Source organism: Mirounga angustirostris, unplaced genomic scaffold (assembly GCF_029215605.1).
Source record: "Mirounga angustirostris isolate CCGP_5_RB_7025 unplaced genomic scaffold, mMirAng1.0.hap1 SCAF_10, whole genome shotgun sequence".
Lineage (NCBI taxonomy): Eukaryota > Metazoa > Chordata > Mammalia > Carnivora > Phocidae > Mirounga > Mirounga angustirostris.
Window position 1 is genome coordinate 18,728,964 of NW_026991718.1, and position 18,364 is coordinate 18,747,327.

The 18,364-nt window shown below is 36.8% G+C and overlaps 1 protein-coding gene across 3 annotated transcripts in view; it reads right to left on the reverse strand.

Annotated features, from left to right (window-relative positions):
* Positions 1–18,364, reverse strand: part of ATAD2B (ATPase family AAA domain containing 2B) — a 160,486-nt gene that overhangs the window by 132,345 nt on the left and 9,777 nt on the right. For 2 of the 3 annotated variants that reach the window (XM_064571913.1, XM_064571912.1), the window contains exon 2: positions 6,263–6,414. In XM_064571913.1, the coding sequence (XP_064427983.1) occupies positions 6,263–6,414 (152 nt within the window). Of the gene's footprint in view, positions 1–6,262; positions 6,415–18,364 lie in introns of those variants that run through there. The other variant, XM_064571914.1, reaches the window with a different exon arrangement.

Consider the following 18,364-nt stretch of genomic DNA (forward strand, 5'->3'; position numbering starts at 1 on the left):
TCTCGCTATGTCGCTCTCTGTTGAATAAAATCTTAAAAAAATAAAATAAAATAAAAAATAAATTGTGGGAAGAATAAAGTCCTTGAACATCAATACCATTTAATAGTTTCTCCAAAATATTTTATTACACAATCTAACCTGATAAATGAAAACTTAGCTAATTTCTCAAAATAGTCATCATACAATTCTCCCTCTTGGGTGAAGGAAAGCAAATGTTAATTCAATAAGAAGATACTTAAATGGTCATCAAAACATGAAGACTTAAAAAAAATCACAGTATGGGGACACCTGGGTGGCTCAGTCATTAAGTGTCTGCCTTTGGCTAGGTCATGATCCCAGGGTCCTGGGATTGAGCCCCACGTCAGGCTCCCTGCTCAGCGGGGAGCCTGCTTCTCCCTCTCCCACTCCCCCTGCTTGTGTTCCTGCTCTAGCTATCTCTGTCAAATAAATAAATAAAATCTTTAAAAAAAAAAAATTCACAGTATGCTTTTGTGTAATTAGAAAGTAAAAAACAAAAACTAAATTGCTACATAATAAAAGAACTGTCAATGTAAACTTACTAAGGTATTTTTTAAATACCCAACGATTATTATTTTCAAAAATTAAAAAAAAGGGAAAGGACCATTCAGAAAATAGTAAATATAGGATTATCTTCTCTTCTATTATCTATATGGTTTGCACAAAATTTTCTTTTAATGGAAGTATACTTGATACACAATGTTATTATTAGTTTCAGGTGCATAACACTGTGATTCAAAAAACCTATACATTATGCTGTGTTCACCACACGTGTAGCTCCCATCTATCATCACACAATGCTATTACAATACCATTTACTGACTATATTCCCCCATGCTGTATCTTTCATCCCCGTGACTTACTCATTCCATAACTAGAAACCTGTATCGCCCGCTCCTGTTTGCACAAATTTTCTTAACTAAAATATTCTAATGTTTTGGGTTACTCCAGCACTCTTCATGCTAAATTTTAAATGTTAAATATTAAATATTAGTTATAATGCCCTTGCCTAATAAAGGTCAGAGCTAGGATGACTAAAGGATATACACAAAACTCAAAACTGTTATATGTACTTATACTGTCAAAAACGCAAAAACAAAAAACTCCTGCCCTCCCTTCCCCCAGAAAACAACAAAAGTATCTCATTCTAATATGGTACACCCCTTGGAAAGTATTTCATTTTTAGCACCTTTGTACACAAAGTACACATAAAGTAATGAAATTGGCGTATTAACATATCTTTCCTTGGAAAGATTATGCATATCAAATTTTCTAGAACTCACTTAAAACCACATAGAAAAGTCAATTTTACTACTTCATAAATATACTTGCCTTTGGACCCAACATAATATTAACTCAGTTTAATCAGTTTATTTACAAGTCTTGGCTCCAAATGAATTTTAGTGTATGCAAAATCAAATTGTTGAAATTGTACATACTTAAATAATTCAAAAACATAAGATGCTAACCCTGAAATCATTCTACAAAAGAAATCTAAAACTTGGGGCGCCTGGGTGGCTCAGTCGTTAAGCGTCTGCCTTCGGCTCAGGTCATGATTCCAGGTCCTGGGATTGAGCCCCGCACCGGGCTCCCTGCTCCGCGGGAAGTCTGCTTCTCCCTCTCCCACTCCCCCTGCTTGTGTTCCCTCTCTCGCTGTGTCTCTCTCTCTCTGTCAAATAAATAAATAAAATCTTTGAAAAAAAAAAAAAAGAAATCTAAAACTTTTCTCAACAATAGCTACATCAATGAAAAAAAGCACAATAAGCTTTTTGTTCCTCTGAGGAAGACAATGCTTACTTGGCTTTTATTTCATTGCTAATGAAAGATCTGTTTTAAAAAGGAAAAATAAAAACTTATTCTTCAATCAATCCAATTATCTTACAATCATAGATTACTGTCATCCTTTTTCCATTACCATTTCTCTTTATAGAGATGAAAAAGATGAAAAAGGAGACAGAATATTAAATACCTGAGTATGGAAAGAGAATACTGGGATTTTAAGAACTGGCCTGCCTATACAATAACATAATATGCCTAAAAAAGTTTACTGGGTGCCACTCAGTTGGTTAAGCAACTGCCTTTGGCTCAGGTCATGATCCTGGAGTCCCGGGATCAAGTCCCGCATTGGGCTCCCTGCTCAGCAGGGAGTCTGCTTCTCCCTCTGACCCTCCCCCCACCATGCTCGCGGGCACACGCGCCCTCTCTCTAATAAATAAATAAAATCTTAAAAAAAAAAGTTTCTTAAATCAATGTTCCCAAAAGTTAATCACTTAAAATGTAACTAGGTGAGTTCACTGCTTAAATGAAAGCTCCAATAAATCTTTTATGATTATGAAGTCTCCTTTGCTTCCTTTGTTTATTTTTGAAAAGGGGAGTGGGTGGGGGATATTTCCCTGTATCTATGTTTCCTATATTTTGTATTTTTTTTTTCTAAATTTTTTAAATGGAAACAGCATTACTTTACATTAGATGATTATTATGTTAGAGTTTTCTACACCTTTAGTTATCTGGGGCATACTACCAATGCAGTACGAGGCTACTAGTAATCATTACTTATTCTCCCTTTCCCATATAAACCCAAGGCATTTAGAGATTTAGGGGTTTTAAATCTCATACCAGGAAAAGCCTGTTTGGAAAAACCTTAACCAATACTGGGGCGCCTGGGTGGCTCAGTCGGTTGAGCGTCTGCATTCGGCTCAGGTCATGATCTCAGGGTGCTGGGATGGAGCCCCACATCGGGCTCCCTGCTCAGCAGGAAGCCTGCTTCTCCCTCTCCCACTCCCCCTGCTTGTGTTCCCTCTCTCGCTGTCTCTCTCTGTCAAATAAATAAATAAAATCTTTAAAAAAAAAAAAAAAGACCTCAACCAATACTACCTACAATTTTATGTGCCTCAGCAGTTTAACAAGTGGTTACATTTCTGCCTAACCTCACTACTCTCTTATCATCTGACCACAAAACAAAATTTTCATGCATACTACATTTAAGTGTACAGTTAGTCTTATCAAAGATTTAATTTTAGGGCGCCTCAGTGGCTCAGTCGTTAAGCGTCTGCCTTCAGCTCAGGTCATGATCCCAGGGTCCTGGGATCGAGCCCCACGTCTGGCTCCCTGCTCAGCGGGAAGCCTTTTCCTTCTCCCTCTGCTTGTGTTCCCTCTCTCACTGTGTCTGTCAAATAAATAAATAAAATCTTTAAAAAAAAAAAAAGATTTAATTTTGTCTGTATCTTAGAGCATGTGTTTCTATTATTCTAGAGACATTAAGTGCATGTCACATTCTCTAGGGTGCCTCCTCCAACAACACAGACAGACATGTGTGCACACGTACGCACACACAGCATCCCAGTTCAATAAATGTCTAGTAGCTAAATAAATACCAGCTGACAAAAATGGGATTCTTTACTCAAAATATTTGTAAGCTACAATAGCTATCTAGGCTAGCATGGATATTTGTGAATTTCTACATATAAGATAAAGAATATATAGTAAAATTTTTAACCAAAAAAAACCCTTATTTTATAAAAAATTATCATAATTATGTTGATAAACTTGAGCCTTTAAATATATAAGCCCCAATTTCTCCCCAAAACTCATAATCTATTTCAAATCATTTATGAAAACTTCAAACTTCTAGTTCCACTTTTACCTCTATCTTCATCCAATTACCGAGCTCTCAAAAGTTATTTCACCAATCAACAGTAATTAAAAAAAAAAAAAAAATTAGGGCGCCTGGGTGGCTCAGTTGGTTAAGCGACTGCCTTCGGCTCAGGTCATGATCCTGGAGTCCCTGGATCGAGTCCCGCATCGGTCTCCCTGCTCAGCAGGGAGTCTGCTTCTCCCTCTCCCGCTCCCCCCTCTTGTGCTCTTTCTCTCTCTCAAATAAATAAATAAAATCTTTAAAAAAAAAAAAAAATTAGCAGTCTTGGGGAGCCTGGATGGCTCAGTCAGTTAAGTGTCCCACTCTTGATTTCAGCTCAGGTCATGATCTCAGGGTTGTGAGATTGAGCTCTGGGTCCGGCTCTGCGCTGGGGGTGGATCTTGCTTAAGATTATCTCTCTCCTACATTGTATGTTAACTAATTGAATTTAAATTTTTTAAATGACATAATATTTAATTTAATTTAATTTTAAAAAGATTCTCTCTCTCTCATTCCCCCTCTGTCCCTCCCCACCTGCCTGAAAAAATTTAAAAATTAAAAATTTAGCAGTCTTTACAAAGTCCTTTAGGATTCATTATTTTTCAGTGAATACTAACTCTTATCTATATTCACTTTCCCCAAAATGAATTACATTTGTAACAAAGCATTTTTGTGAAAGAAGCTTAATAATTTTACTTTAGATGCTCATAAGACCTTAGGATTACCAAAATAAAGGAATCGAGATTCTCAGGCTCATGACATAAAAACAAACACAAGCTTCCAAATAAATCCTGATTTTTGTATTTATACTATCTCAAAATCTAAAATATTTTTAACTACAAGCTTTCCTCAAAATTCAATTCTGTTGAATCTAATAAGAGTTCAAATGGTGTCTTCTTTTCAGGTCATCTGAAACACCAGAACATTCTAACAGTGTGGCACTTACATTACTAGATGAAAATTAAACTCAAAAAAACTTTTCAAATTGTTATTCTTCTGCCAAAATATAAATAATAAATTGTTAGTATTCATTATTTCTTAAGCTTTTTATTCAAAATGTACTTAGTATTTTTTTAATAAGGAGTATCACACTAAGGCACCTAAATGAAGCAAAATTCTCTCCCCAAAACAATTTTTGAGGCTTTTTTTATACAAAAGACATAATCAAGATCAATTACACAAAGACCTTCTGAGCGGCCAAGATGAAGACAATCAAGTGCCCACCATATACTCAAACTGTTAAAATTATCTTACAGTGAAAGGTAAAACTTTGACACTAAAAGAACAATTTTAAGGAACATTTATCTAGAAAAAGAAGCCTGATTCATTCATTTAATAAATATAGGATACAGATTACAACAGGTAGATCAAGTCTAGAAGTGTAATTAAAGGGCAGTACTCATTTTAAGTAACATCATTATAGTGACCTGGATCTGTTTTATCTCACAGATGAATGAGTGTGGGAAAAGAAAAATCAACAGGCTATGATTCAAGATTTTCCTACTTAGCTACCAGACAATGCAAAATAAAAAACTTATAGTAAGTGGTGCATCTTCTGGAACGTACTGAAATAGGTAAGACTCTTCAGGGACTAATACATGTATACTGCCTATCAAAGTCTATATAACCCCAAGATTTTTTTTTTTCACTAAAAAGTAACAGTATCCAGGGGCGCCTGGGTGGCTCAGATGGTTAAGCATCTGCCTTTGGCTCAGGTCATGATCTCCTTCATGGAAGGACTCCTAGCTCAGCGGGGAGTCTGCTTCTCCCTCTCCCTCTGCTCCTCCCCCCGGCTTGTGCTCTCTCTGTCTCTGTCTCTCTCTCAAATGAATAAATAAAAAATTTTTTAAAAATATTAAAAAAAAAAAAAGAATAACAGTATCCAGAATTTACCTATACATATAAAATCAGATAATTTTTAAATACTTCAAGGAGGAAAGAAACCAAAGGATTTCCCTTTTACTTTTGTTTGTAGTCAGCGCATCATCAGCACTTCTACATCAAAGATTGGAGAAAAGAGAAGCTAAGAATTGAGTTCAAAGTTTAAATCCTTTCTGTGTGTGTGCCTATCTTAGCTACATTAAATTATTATTATTTACTTTGGTAAGTGTGTAAAAGTTTTCCTGATACATACGAGCCAAACCCAAAGCAAATTTAAACTGACAACAAGCAGACAAATGAAAAGATTTCTTTAAAAATTAATTTTTATTTTATTACATGTTAGTATATCAATTCAAGTATAATATTTAATAATTTTAAAAAGGGGAGATTTTACTTTATTTTCAAATAAAAATGTACTTCTAACCAAATATCTTTATTTAAAACTTCCAGGAGTGTAAGTATGTACGCATATTCAAGACCTATCGAAATCCTTATTCTTTTAGTAATAATAGTTTCTATTATATACTACATATTTTTATATAACAAATATATTTTATGTGATATTTAGAAAAAATAAAAACACATACAAAATCATAAAACAAGTTTAAAAATTGATAAGTATTTCTAGACAATAGTGGCTTTACAATTTAAGAAAATTAGCATTAATATGAGCCCTGAATCATATCAAATAATTCATGAAAAAACAGTGGATGAGTTCTCACTTCTCACCTGGCCTGTCCAGTTGATATGTTCCATTCCTCTCGCTGACCAGTACCTCGTGATTTTGATTTGTCTTTGCAAACAGAATCAGGTTGTTTCAAAGTGCGTTTGGCTGGAGGAGACACATGGCTATCACTTAAACTACCATCAACTTCAGCTTTCTGAAAGACAGTTAAAAATGAATTTATTATTCCTCTTAAAACACTGAATTCCTAAATTCTTGATAAAGTATTTATTCAACCAATAAATATTTACTAAATGAATCACTCTGTAAGTATAGCAAATGTAATAATCTGTAAATACAGAAACAAGGGAGTTAGATTACAGCTATAATCAGAAAAGTATAGAGTTTGTTGTTTTACAATAGTTTCAAGCCTACATTTATCTGTGCATGAATAATAACATACATGTGTACACCAAGGTTTCTAATTCTAATTCTACACCTTAAGTTTCTTTCCAGACTTTCCGCTTACATGTTTGTAAAACTCTTCTCAAGGAGAAACATGGCTTCCATTATCTTCAATACATTTATTTGCTTTTTTAAACAAATTAATAATTTGTTTAAAATAACCAATTTCTCAACCAGAGACCTCCAACCATCACATTTCCATTATTCCCTCTCCAGCCACATGTCCTCAGACTAAGAAAGGTCAGTATCCGCACAGCAGCTCTCCTCTTTACCACTCAGTTCATTGGATATTGGGCAAGTGGGTAAGAGAGCAGAGGGAAGATGAACCTTTACTTTAGAGATGATTTAATTCAATGCTAATACTTAATCACTTGATATTATAGATCAGTATTTCAAAGGTATATATGATCATTTTCAATATGCTACCAAATAAAGTTTTATTTCCTTTTATACAAACTTAAGAAAAATATAAGAAATATCCTTTTCATAATGCACATTTCTAAATCCTATTTTCCCAAAGCAAGACAACTACATTACACAAATAACTAGTCAAAATGTAGCCATTAGCAAACAAACTTAAGAAATACTTGTAATAGGGACGCTGGACTGGCTCAGCTGGTAGAGCATATGACTCTTGATCTCAGGGTCTTGAGTTCAAGCCCCATGTTGTACTTAGAGCTTACTTTTAAAAAAAAACAAACAAAAACTTGTAATACTGTATATGTTTAAACGTAGCCAAGTATAACATATAGATTTAACAGTTCACTTACTAAAAAATATTTTACAAAAAAGACCAATTTCTAATTTTGTGGTGTTAATACAATTTGCCATGAGCTAGTTTTAAAGCCACAAGACCACATTCATACTAAAAAACACAAAGGGAAAAACTACTAGATATTCAAACATCAGTGTCTATAATTAAGAAAAATAAATATATTAGTTTTTTTGTATGTATACATATACAATACATATATATATTGTACATATAGATACATTTTTTGTATATATAACATACAGCATCACTTATTAGTTTAAATCACTAGGAAAAACTGGTTAGCTACTTCCAACTATCCTCAGTAGAGGAGGAAAAACTATTTAAGATGCAATTCAATCAGGGCGCCTGGGTGGCTCAGTTGTTAAGCGTCTGCCTGCGGCTCAGGTCCTGATCCCAGAGTCCTGGGATCGAGCCCCGCATCGGGCTCCCTGCTCAGCGGGAAGCCTGTTTCTCCCTCTGCCACTCCCCCTGCTTGTGTTCCCTCTCTCGCCGTGTCTCTCTCTGTCAAATAAATAAATAAAATCTTAAAAAAAAAAAAAGATGCAATTCAATCATGTAATAGTACTTTATCAATAAATATGCTTACTGTACTTAACAAATGAGTGCTTTTTTTAAAATGCACTATTTCAAAAAAAGAAGAAGAAGGTAGCAGGAGGGGAAGAATGAAGCGGGGGAAATCGGAGGGGTAGATGAACCATGAGAGACGATGGACTCTGAAAAACAAACTGAGGGTTCTAGAGGGGAGGGGGGTGGGAGGATGGGTTAGCCTGGTGGTGGGTATGGAGGAGGGCACATTCTGCATGGAGCACTGAGTGTTATGCACAAACAATGAATCATGGAACACTACATCTAAAACTAATGATGTAATGTATGGGGATTAACATAAGAATAAAAAATTTTTTTTTAAAAGTAACAAAAACCTAAAAAAAAATAAAATAAAATGCACTATTTCGGGGCACCTGGGTGGCTCAGTCAGTCAAGTGACCCACTGGATTTCGGCTCAGGTCGTGATCCATTTTGGGATCAGGCTGCCTCAGGTTCTACACTCAGTAGGTTGCCTGCTTCTCTTTGTCTCCTCCTCTCCCGCTGCCCCTCCCCCCTCACTGTCCAGCTCTAAAATAATAAATCTTAAAATTGCACTTAATTTCACTTCCTCAGGCTCTTGCCTTCTCCAACCCCCACCCTTTAATGGAGTACATTAATGAGCCCAACATCACATGGCTAACGAATGACTGACAGAACTAGAGAAAAAAAAAATTAGTTCCTGCCATTCCTAATATATAATAGTCCTCTTTCTATTATCTCAAACACTCCACCTTAGAAATTTATAAAAATACTAAGGTTAAAGTGTGTCTTAATTTTGTTTTGTTTTGTTTTGTTTTTTTAAAGATTTATTCATTTATTTATTTATTTGAGAGAGAGAATGAGAGAGAGCACATGAGAGGGGGGAGGGTCAGAGGGAGAAGCAGACTCCCTGCAGAGCAGGGAGCCCAATGCGGGACTCGATCCAGGGACTCCAGGATCATGACCTGAGCCGAAGGCAGTCGCTTAACCAACTGAGCCACCCAGGCGCCCCTAAAGTGTGTCTTAAAGGTCATCCAACTCAACTACTCATCCAAGACTTGATTACTCTCTACATTTGTCATTCAAATGTGCTCCACCCCAGACTATCCAATCAGAAAACATTTTTTTATAAGATCCCCAGGTGATTCTTGTGCACATGTCTGAAAAGCATTATATAACGTACTCAATAAGCAGTCACTGAGGAAGCAATGGCATGTGTTCTAAACTAAGGCATCTTTGTGAATACAGAAACTGATACCTGTGAACTTCTTCACCAATTTAGACAGACCAGGCCAGCATTACTCCTCCTGATCAAATCCTATCACTCACCCTTCAAGACCCATATTTTCCAGGGTGCCTGGCTGGCTCAGTTGGTAAAATGTGCAACCCTTAATCTCAGGGTCGTGAGTTCAAGCCCCATAGTGAGCACTGAGCTTACTTAAAGAAAAAAAAAGAAAAAAGACCCATCTTTTCTTAAAATCTTACCTGAAGGATCTAATCTTATCTAAATTGACCTTTTTCCTCTACTAGCTGCAACTCTATTATACGTTTTTGGCACTTGATTATATTCTACTACAGTTATTACATAACTCTTTGACTATCAATTTAAATGAGTCTGTAGGATTTTTAAAAATATTTATTTAGGTAATCTCTACACCCAACATGGGACTCAAACTCACAACCTTGAGATCAAGAGTCGCATGCTCTTCCAACTGAGCCAGCCAGGTGCCCCAAGTTTGTAGGCTTATTTATTGATCATTCTCTCATATTGTACTAGCTTTTTTCAGTTCCATTCAGGAGTGTCTCTCGAAGTGTTATTCACATACTACCTGAATCAGAACTCACCTGATTTCTCATTTAAAGAAACATAACCTGCTAAACCAGAATCTCTGGAGTTGGGATATTTTTAACAAGGGCCTCCAAATGATTCTTAGTACCCAAAAGTTTGAGGACTTCTAGCATATAATACAATTATGAGTCACATTATCCCAACTGCTGCACTATTCTGTTGTATTTTTCTTATTTTGGTAGGGTTTCAATTTGGACTTGACTCTATGACAGAGATCTCAAAGTAAGTAACACTACAAAAAGCTCCTTCCCTCCAAAGAAATCTAGGGATTTAAGTAAAGCAAATAACCAAAATGTAAATACATACAAATTACTTACTTCAGCACCATTTAATTAATGCCAAGCTTTAGGAAAGCTTTTACCTACAAACCTGTGTACTAACAGTTCTCCTTTAATAGGATGATCATAATGCTCAACTTTAACTTTTTCATCTTCAAAGCATTTTACTAGTTAATTATAACCTAACCCTTTGAGGGAAGGCGTTGCCAGTTTCAGAACAAGGATACTTAAGAGAGATTACGCAAGCTACCCACAGTCATTTAGCAATTTGTGTCAGAGTGATTACAATCCATGAGTAAGAAAGGCATCTTAGACTAGGGAATAATTTCATTTAACAAACATTTATTGAGGAGCCTACTGTGTACTTAAGACTTGGAGGACAATGGTAAAAAAGATTAGACCTAGTTGAACTCAATACACAATCTACTGGGTTGACAGTCACAATGACAATATATGGCATATTACAGTAAGTACCATAAAAGTACACAACTCTCTGAAAACAAAAACAAAAAACGGTAACTGCCAGTAGAGATGAACAAAGATATCATAAATGATGAGGACTTTATTTTGTAAAAACATAATAATGGAGCACAAAGAGTGGTCAGAGGAACATGATTCAAAGATAAGTTCCAAAAGAAGTGTAATAGTAATAGTTCCAAATGCCACAGAAAATAAAAGTACAATGAAAACATAAAGTCATTCCCACCTAAATGACTTTTTACTCTAAATTCTAACCTTAAAAATAGTTAATTTTTCCAAGTAGCAAAAATCATTTTCTCCTTGAGTCTTAAAGTGCCTTAAGCCATACTCATCAGCTACTACAAATACTAGCCACTATTCTACCACAAGTTTCATAAAGCCAGGCAAAAGAACTTGAGAATAACAAAGCAGAGAAGAATTTATGCTACTCTAATTTTTAGGGAAGACTTCCTGCCCAGATGAGAATTTGTCAGAAATCTAGAATCTGGGTTTTAATGTGAAGACAAAAAGGATATATCCAAGTATAACATTAAAAAATGAGAAAATCAAGGAAATAAGTGAATTAGCCAACCATGAGATTAATCTGAGGCTTGATGATGGCCTCATGTAGAATTGTGGAAGTAGAAAATAAGAAACTGATTCCAGAAAGCAGAATAACTGAGAAATTAGTGACGCCAGCATTCAAATAAGCACAATAACCGCAGGTGTAAAAGTGGTTGTTATTTTTTAGTGGGTATGGAGGGGAAGCCAGGAGACAGATTTTAAAGGAAGAAGTGTAATGGTGAATTCTAATTTCAAAGTTAGGTTTAGAATTCTAGCCAGAAATGTAGGGAGACAGCTATCAGGCTGTGGGAAATGCAGCTCTGAGACAGAGTGAGGTGAGGACTAGAGATAGATATGACACGGGAATAGAAGGATCATAGGTAAGGGGCGTCTGGGTTGGTTAAGTGTCTGACTTCAGCCCAGGTCGTGATCTCAGGCTCTTGGGATCCAGGCCCAAGTGGGGCACCACATTCAGCAGGGAGTCTGCCTCCCCCTCTGCCTTTCCTCCCCCATGCGCTCCTGCATGCACTCTCTCTCAAATAAATAAAATCTTTTTTAAATTTTTAAAAGACGGGGGGCGCCTGGGTGGTTCAGTTGGTTAAGCGACTGCCTTCGGCTCAGGTCATGATCCTGGAGTCCCTGGATCGAGTCCCGCATCGGGCTCCCTGCTCGGCAGGGAGTCTGCTTCTCCCTCTGACCCTCCTCCCTCTCATGCTCTCTGTCTCTCATTCTCTCTCTCTCAAATAAATAAATAAAACCTTTAAAAAAAAAAAATTTTTAAAGACGGATCATAAGTAATACACAGAATGAAAAAACAGAAAGCAGAAGTAAAAATCTTAAAAAGGCCTACATTCAATCGAAGAGCAGACAGGATTTTGTATAAACTAGAGAAAAATATATAGCATCTCACTAAAACAGGGAAGTGGAAGTTTGTTCCAAAACAACTAAATGGGAAAAAAGCTGATAAACCTGTGGATTGGTAATTGGGATGTCACTATAACTTCTGATAGGGCAAATTCTCCAAAACGCAGGATAGAAATCACTAGGGGAAGAACTGAGTGAGCAGTGAGAAAATACAGGTGGATGACTACAGAGCTATTATAGGAAGTGTCAGTGTGAAAAAAGATGAGACAACAGTCTAAAGAGGTTACAAAGTCAAAAAAGTCAGGGAAGAATTTTTTTTCTTTTTTTTTTTTTTAATGCCCCCTTTATTTTTTTCTTAAACTCTACTCCCAACGTGGGGCTCTAACTCATGACCCCAAGAGTCAGGTGCTCTATCAACTGAGCCAGCCAGACACCCCAACTCTTGGTTTTGGCTCAGGTCGTGACCTCAGGGTCCTGAGATTGAGCCCTGCGTCTGCCTCTGTGCTCAGTGTGGAGTCTGCTTAAGATCCTCTCTCCCTCTCCCTCTACCCCTCTCTTTCTCTCTCTCTTAAATAAATCTTTAAAAAAAAAAAAAGATAAAAATAAAAACTAAAAGATGATATGGTTTCTTATAAATAGAAGGAACCACAGAAGAGAATAAAATAAAACTTTAGGGGCGCCTGGGTGGCTTAGTCGGTTAACTGTCTTGCCTTCAGCTCAGGTCGTGATCCCAGAGTACTGGGATCAAGCCCCACGTTGCATCCGGCTCTGCTCAGCAGGGAGTCTGCTTCTCCCTCTGCCTCTCCCCATGCTTGTGCTCTCTCTCTCTCTCTCTGTCAAATAAATAAATAAACTCTTTTTAAAAAATAAATAAAATAAAACTTTAAAGAGTAAGACAACTGATGAGAAAAAGATCCTCAAAGAGACAAAAAATAAACAAAACAGAAACATTATCACCCAGGTTAGATCAAAAAGTATATGTGTACCATCAATCTTTTCCAGTTTGCTATATAAGATAGTCCTTTTTTCTACCTTTTTTTTTTTTTTAAAGATTTTATTTGACAGATAGTGACAGCAAGAACACAAGCAGGGGGAGTGGGAGAGGGAGAAGCAGGCTTCCCGCTGAGCAGGGAGCCCGATGCGGGGCTTGATCCCAGGATCCTGGGATCATGACCTAAGCAGAAGGAAGACGCTTAACGACTGAGCCACCCAGGCGCCCCTCTACCTTTTTTAAAAATAATTACTCCTGCTTTCATGAGAAAGCTTAGAAGAGCAATTTCTTTTTCTTTCATCAGTTACCATGACTGCAGAAAACAAACCACACTGTTATTTATTTGCTTAGGGCCAATGCTATTCCACAAAGTCCTAAAACTTCAGGCTCACAAAAGATCCTAAATTTTCCTCAAATATCCCAAGAGCAATGGCTTACTAGTTTAAGATTTCTAAACAAGAATGAATGTATGAAAGGATATACAAAGAGACAAAAATATATACAAGTGAGCTGAGGAACTGTAAAAAAAAAAAAAAAAGTCTATTATAATTTAAGATACATTTTTCTTCATGGAAAATAATTTTTAATCTGAAAATAATACATTACTTAAAATAAGAAAGAGACATAGGTACAGAAAAATGCCACAGACTTAAATGTTGCACAGGACCAGTCTCATATATATAGCAGCACTACCACTGTAATTAAAAACTACTATTCACCTCATAAGACTGTTCAGAAAACCAGGTGAGGTAGTAGAAGTAACAAATATTACACCTACAGCCTGACAGTGGATACAGTCTCAAGTAAGGGCACTTGCCTGACTTTGTAGGATTAGTATAACTCTATAATCTTATTAAATTCTCTTTAGTGAATTCATTCGTTTCACAAACAAAATTTATTAAGCACCTATTATTGTGTTAGATACTAAAGATACTTGATGACAAGATAGTCTCTGCTCTTCAAGAAAGTTAAAGCCTAACTCCTTAATTCAGCCAGTAAAAGGTATATAAAAACTTAATAGTTCTGAGTATTGGGGAGTGGGATGCATATTGATTTAAACTGTTTAGAGAACAATCTGGAAAAACCCATAAAAATTTAAAATACATATGCCTTTGACCCACTAATTCCACTTCACCTATTTAAAAAAATAAAGGCCGGGGCTCCTGGGTGGCTCAGTCATTAAGAGTCTGCCTTCGGCTCAGGTCATGATCTCAGGGTCCTGGGATCCAGCCCCACATCGGGCTCCCTGCTCAGAGGGAAGCCTGCTTCTCCCTCTCCCACTCCCTCTGCTTGTGTTCCCTCTCTCCCTGTGTCTCTCTCTGGCAAATAAATAAATAAAATCTTTTAAAAAAATAAATAAAATATTTTGTCAAAGAGCTAAGACCAAGAGTCTTGCGTATTCCTTTATATTCAGTGTCTTATCTGGTACACAGAGTTACTCAACGATATTAAAGAATTTTAAAACAAAATTTCCTGGGGCACCTGGCTGGTTCAGTCAGGAGAGCATGCAACTTGAGCTCAGGGTCGTGAATTCAAGTCCAAAGTTGGGTGTAGAGATTACTTAGAAAGAAAAGAAAGGAAAAGAAAAGAAAGAAAATTTCCATTTTCAATTGAACTGCTGCTTCTAAATAATTGTATGCTCAGATGGTGCAGCAACTCTGGAAAACAGTATGGAGGTTCCTCAAAAAGTTGAAAACAGAGCTACCCTACAATCCAGCAACTGTACTACTGGGTATTTACCACAAAGACACAAATGTAGTGATCCGAAGGGGCACCTGCACCCCAGTGTTTACAGCAGCAATGTCCACAAGAGACAAACTATGGAAAGAGCCCAGATGTCCATTGACAGATGAATGGATAAAAATGTAGTACACACAGAGACACACACACACACAATGGAATATTACACAGCCATCAAAAAAGTGAAATCTTGCCATTTACAACAATGTGGATAGAACTAGAGGGTATTATGCTAAGCAAAGTAAGTCAATCAGAGAAAGACAACTATCATATGATCTCACTGATATGTAGAATTTAAGAAACAAGCAGAGTACCATAGGGGAAGAGAGGAAAAAATGAAAAAAGATGAAACCAGAGAGGGAGACAAACCCTAAGAGACTCTTAATCATAGGAAACAAACTGAGGGTTGCTGGAGGGGAGGAGTGTGGAGGGATGGGGTAATTGGGTGATGGACACTGGGGAGGGTATGTGTTGTGACGAGCACTGGGTATTATATAAGACTGACGAAACACAGACCTGTACCCCTGAAACAAATAATACATTATATGTTAACTAATTGAATTTAAATAAATTTTTTTAAAAAACAGAAAACAAAACAAAACAAAAACAAAAACCTTCCAGGGAAGTTTCAGAGGAGGGCCCAAGGGCTGGATGCTCCAAAACATGCCACTCTGGCATATTATTTTAAATAAAAGTTACTTAAGAAACCAATCAGGGCGCCTGGGTGGCTCAGTTGGTTAAGCGTCTGCCTTCGGCTCAGGTGGTGGTCCCAGGGTTCTGGGATCGAGCCCAGCATAGGGCTCCCCGCTCAGCAGGAAACCTGCTTCTCCCTCTCCCACTCCCCCTGCTTGTGTTCCCTCTCTCACTGTGTCTCTCTCTGTCAAATAGATAAAATCTTAAAAAAATAAAAATAAAGGGCGCCTGGGTGGCTCAGTTGGTTAAGCGACTGCCTTCGGCTCAGGTCATGATCCTGGAGTCCCGGGATCGAGTCCCGCATCAGACTCCCTGCTCGGCGGGGAGTCTGCTTCTCCCTCTGACCCTCCTCCCTCTCATGCTCTCTCTCATTCTCTCTCTCTCAAATAAATAAATTAAAAAAAATAAAAAATAAATAAAAATAAAAATAAAGTAAAATAAAATAATTGTATGCTCTTGAGCAACTAACTATCACTTCCCCTCAATTCTTCCATCTAATAAATTTGGAAACCGAATTAGAATAGTAAAAACTAAAATATGAAAATTAAATTAAAATTCTAAATTTTAAAGTATTTTTAAATTTTTAACAAAGAATCCACCCACCAGCTCATGAATTTATGCTGCCATCTCATTTGTGCACATCTGTTAATGAAGCTCCTCCTGTTTCTACACAAACTTTTTAAATTTTTACAATGTGTCATTGATTAAAAAAGAAGTATAGCTCTGCAATGGGGTTTGGTTTTTTAAAAGTAGCTTCCTTTAACTTGCACAATCATGCACACAACCATAACACACATCCTGAGTGTGAACGCTGGAGTATACTCTAGTTAAAGGGTCTTAACAAGCTGTAAAGGAAATGAACATTTATCAAGCAACTGCAGTGCTTTATCCCAAGAAATGGGCCACTTAACACATGGACACCAAAATAGTCAACAGGAGTCAGCCACAAGAAGGACCAAGTAGCTCAAGTAACTGAAAGTTTTTTTACTCAAGTAACTGTCAGTAAATTTCTCCAGTAGGCCATCCAAAGTGCTTAAAAACAGTTTGCTTAATTATCAATTTAGGGACAAAATTTTTCTAGGTGCCAACATCTGAATAATATGAGTCCCAGAAGTAATATTTGAAGAAATGATAATTTTAAATTATCACTAAGAAATAATAAACTGAGGCAACTGGCTGGCTCAGTCAGAAGAGCATGAACTCATGACCTCACGAGCATGAACTCATGAGTTCAAGCTTTAGGTGTAGAGATTACTTAAAAATAATAAAATAAAATAAAATAAAATAGAAATGATAAACTGACCACAATCTTAAAAAGATGAAAAACCACAGACTAAAAGAGCTAAGATTGCCCAAAAAGGGTAAAGGAAAAACCGATGCCTAAAATTAGCAAAATGTATGCACAAAGACAAAAAAAATCTATAAGCTTCAAAAGAGAAAGAACACCTACAAAAGAATCAGACCAACATCAAACTTCAAGAGTAACACTAGACACAAGATGACAATAAAGTAATATTCTTTAAGTATTAAACCTAGAATTTTGTATTCAGCCAACTTTACTTAAATGAAAGAGCATAATGAAAATATCTTCAGCCACATAATGCCACAGAAAGTTTGTCAGAAAAAGTCCCAAACTGAAAATATTCTTGGAGGAAGTATTCACAAAAAAGAGAAATAAAAGATGACAATATGAAATATAAAAAGATAATCAAATTGATACCTTAGAAAAATTTATTCCTACTGGAAAAAACTAAAAATTAAAGAAAAAGACAAAGTACTTACATCCATAAAAAAGTAAGAACTAAAATTCTAGACAACACAGCACAGAGAGGAAGGTAGAACATTATAAAAGTATGTTAAACAGTATATAGTTAGAAAGAATACAGGCTCCTGGGTGGCTCAGTAGGTTAAGGGTCCATCTCTTGATTTCAGCTCAGGTCATGATCTCAGGGTCATAAGATCAAGCCCATCAACAAGCCCCCACACCCACACCTCCAACCCACCCCCACCCACCCACCCTCCAACCCACCCACCCCTCCAGCCTACCCCCCAACCCCCCAAACCCCCTGGAGACCCACGCTGGGCTCACTGGGTGCTAGGTGTGGAGCCTGCTTTAAAGTTTTATGACACCGAGATCAAGCCCCCAGGCGAGCTCTGTGCTGGGAGTGGAGCTGGCTTAAGATGCTCTCTCCCTCCCCCGCCCATTCTCTCTCTCTCCCACTCTTAAATAAATAAATAAATAAATAAATAAAATAAGATACAGTAAAATAAAATAATAAAACAAAATCAGAAGGTTCATAAATATGACCTACTAGATACTGTAACACTGCATCCCCAATTGCAAAATCCACATTCAAGTGTACACATTTACCAAAACTAACCATAAATAAGGTAACAAAAATAAATCAGAACAAATTTCAAAAGACTGAAATCATATGGAGTATGTCCCCTGAACATAGTGGTATGAAACTAGAAATGATTAACAAAAAGATAATTAGAAAATAAATGTCCACTGTTTGAAAAAGTAAACAATATACTTCTTGACAATCATTGAATTAAGAATAAAGCAGGAAAGAAATTAGAAACAATTCTAAAATAAAAAGTTTCTTTAAAAAGATATATAGAGGGGCGCCTGGGTGGCTCAGTCAGTTAAGCGGCTGCCTTCAGCTCAGGTCATGATCCCGGAGTCCTGGTATCGAGTCCCGCTTCAGGCTCCTTGCTCAGCAGGGAGCCTGCTTCTCCCCTGCCTGCCATTCCCCCTGCTTGTGCTTGCTCTCTGTCTCTCTCTCTCACTTTCTCTGTTAAATAAATAAATAAAATCTTTTTAAAAAAATAAAAATAGAGAGAGAGAGGGGCTCCTGGGTGGCTGAGTCGGCTGGGCATCTGCCTTCGGCTCTGGTCATGATCTCAGGATCCTGGGATCGA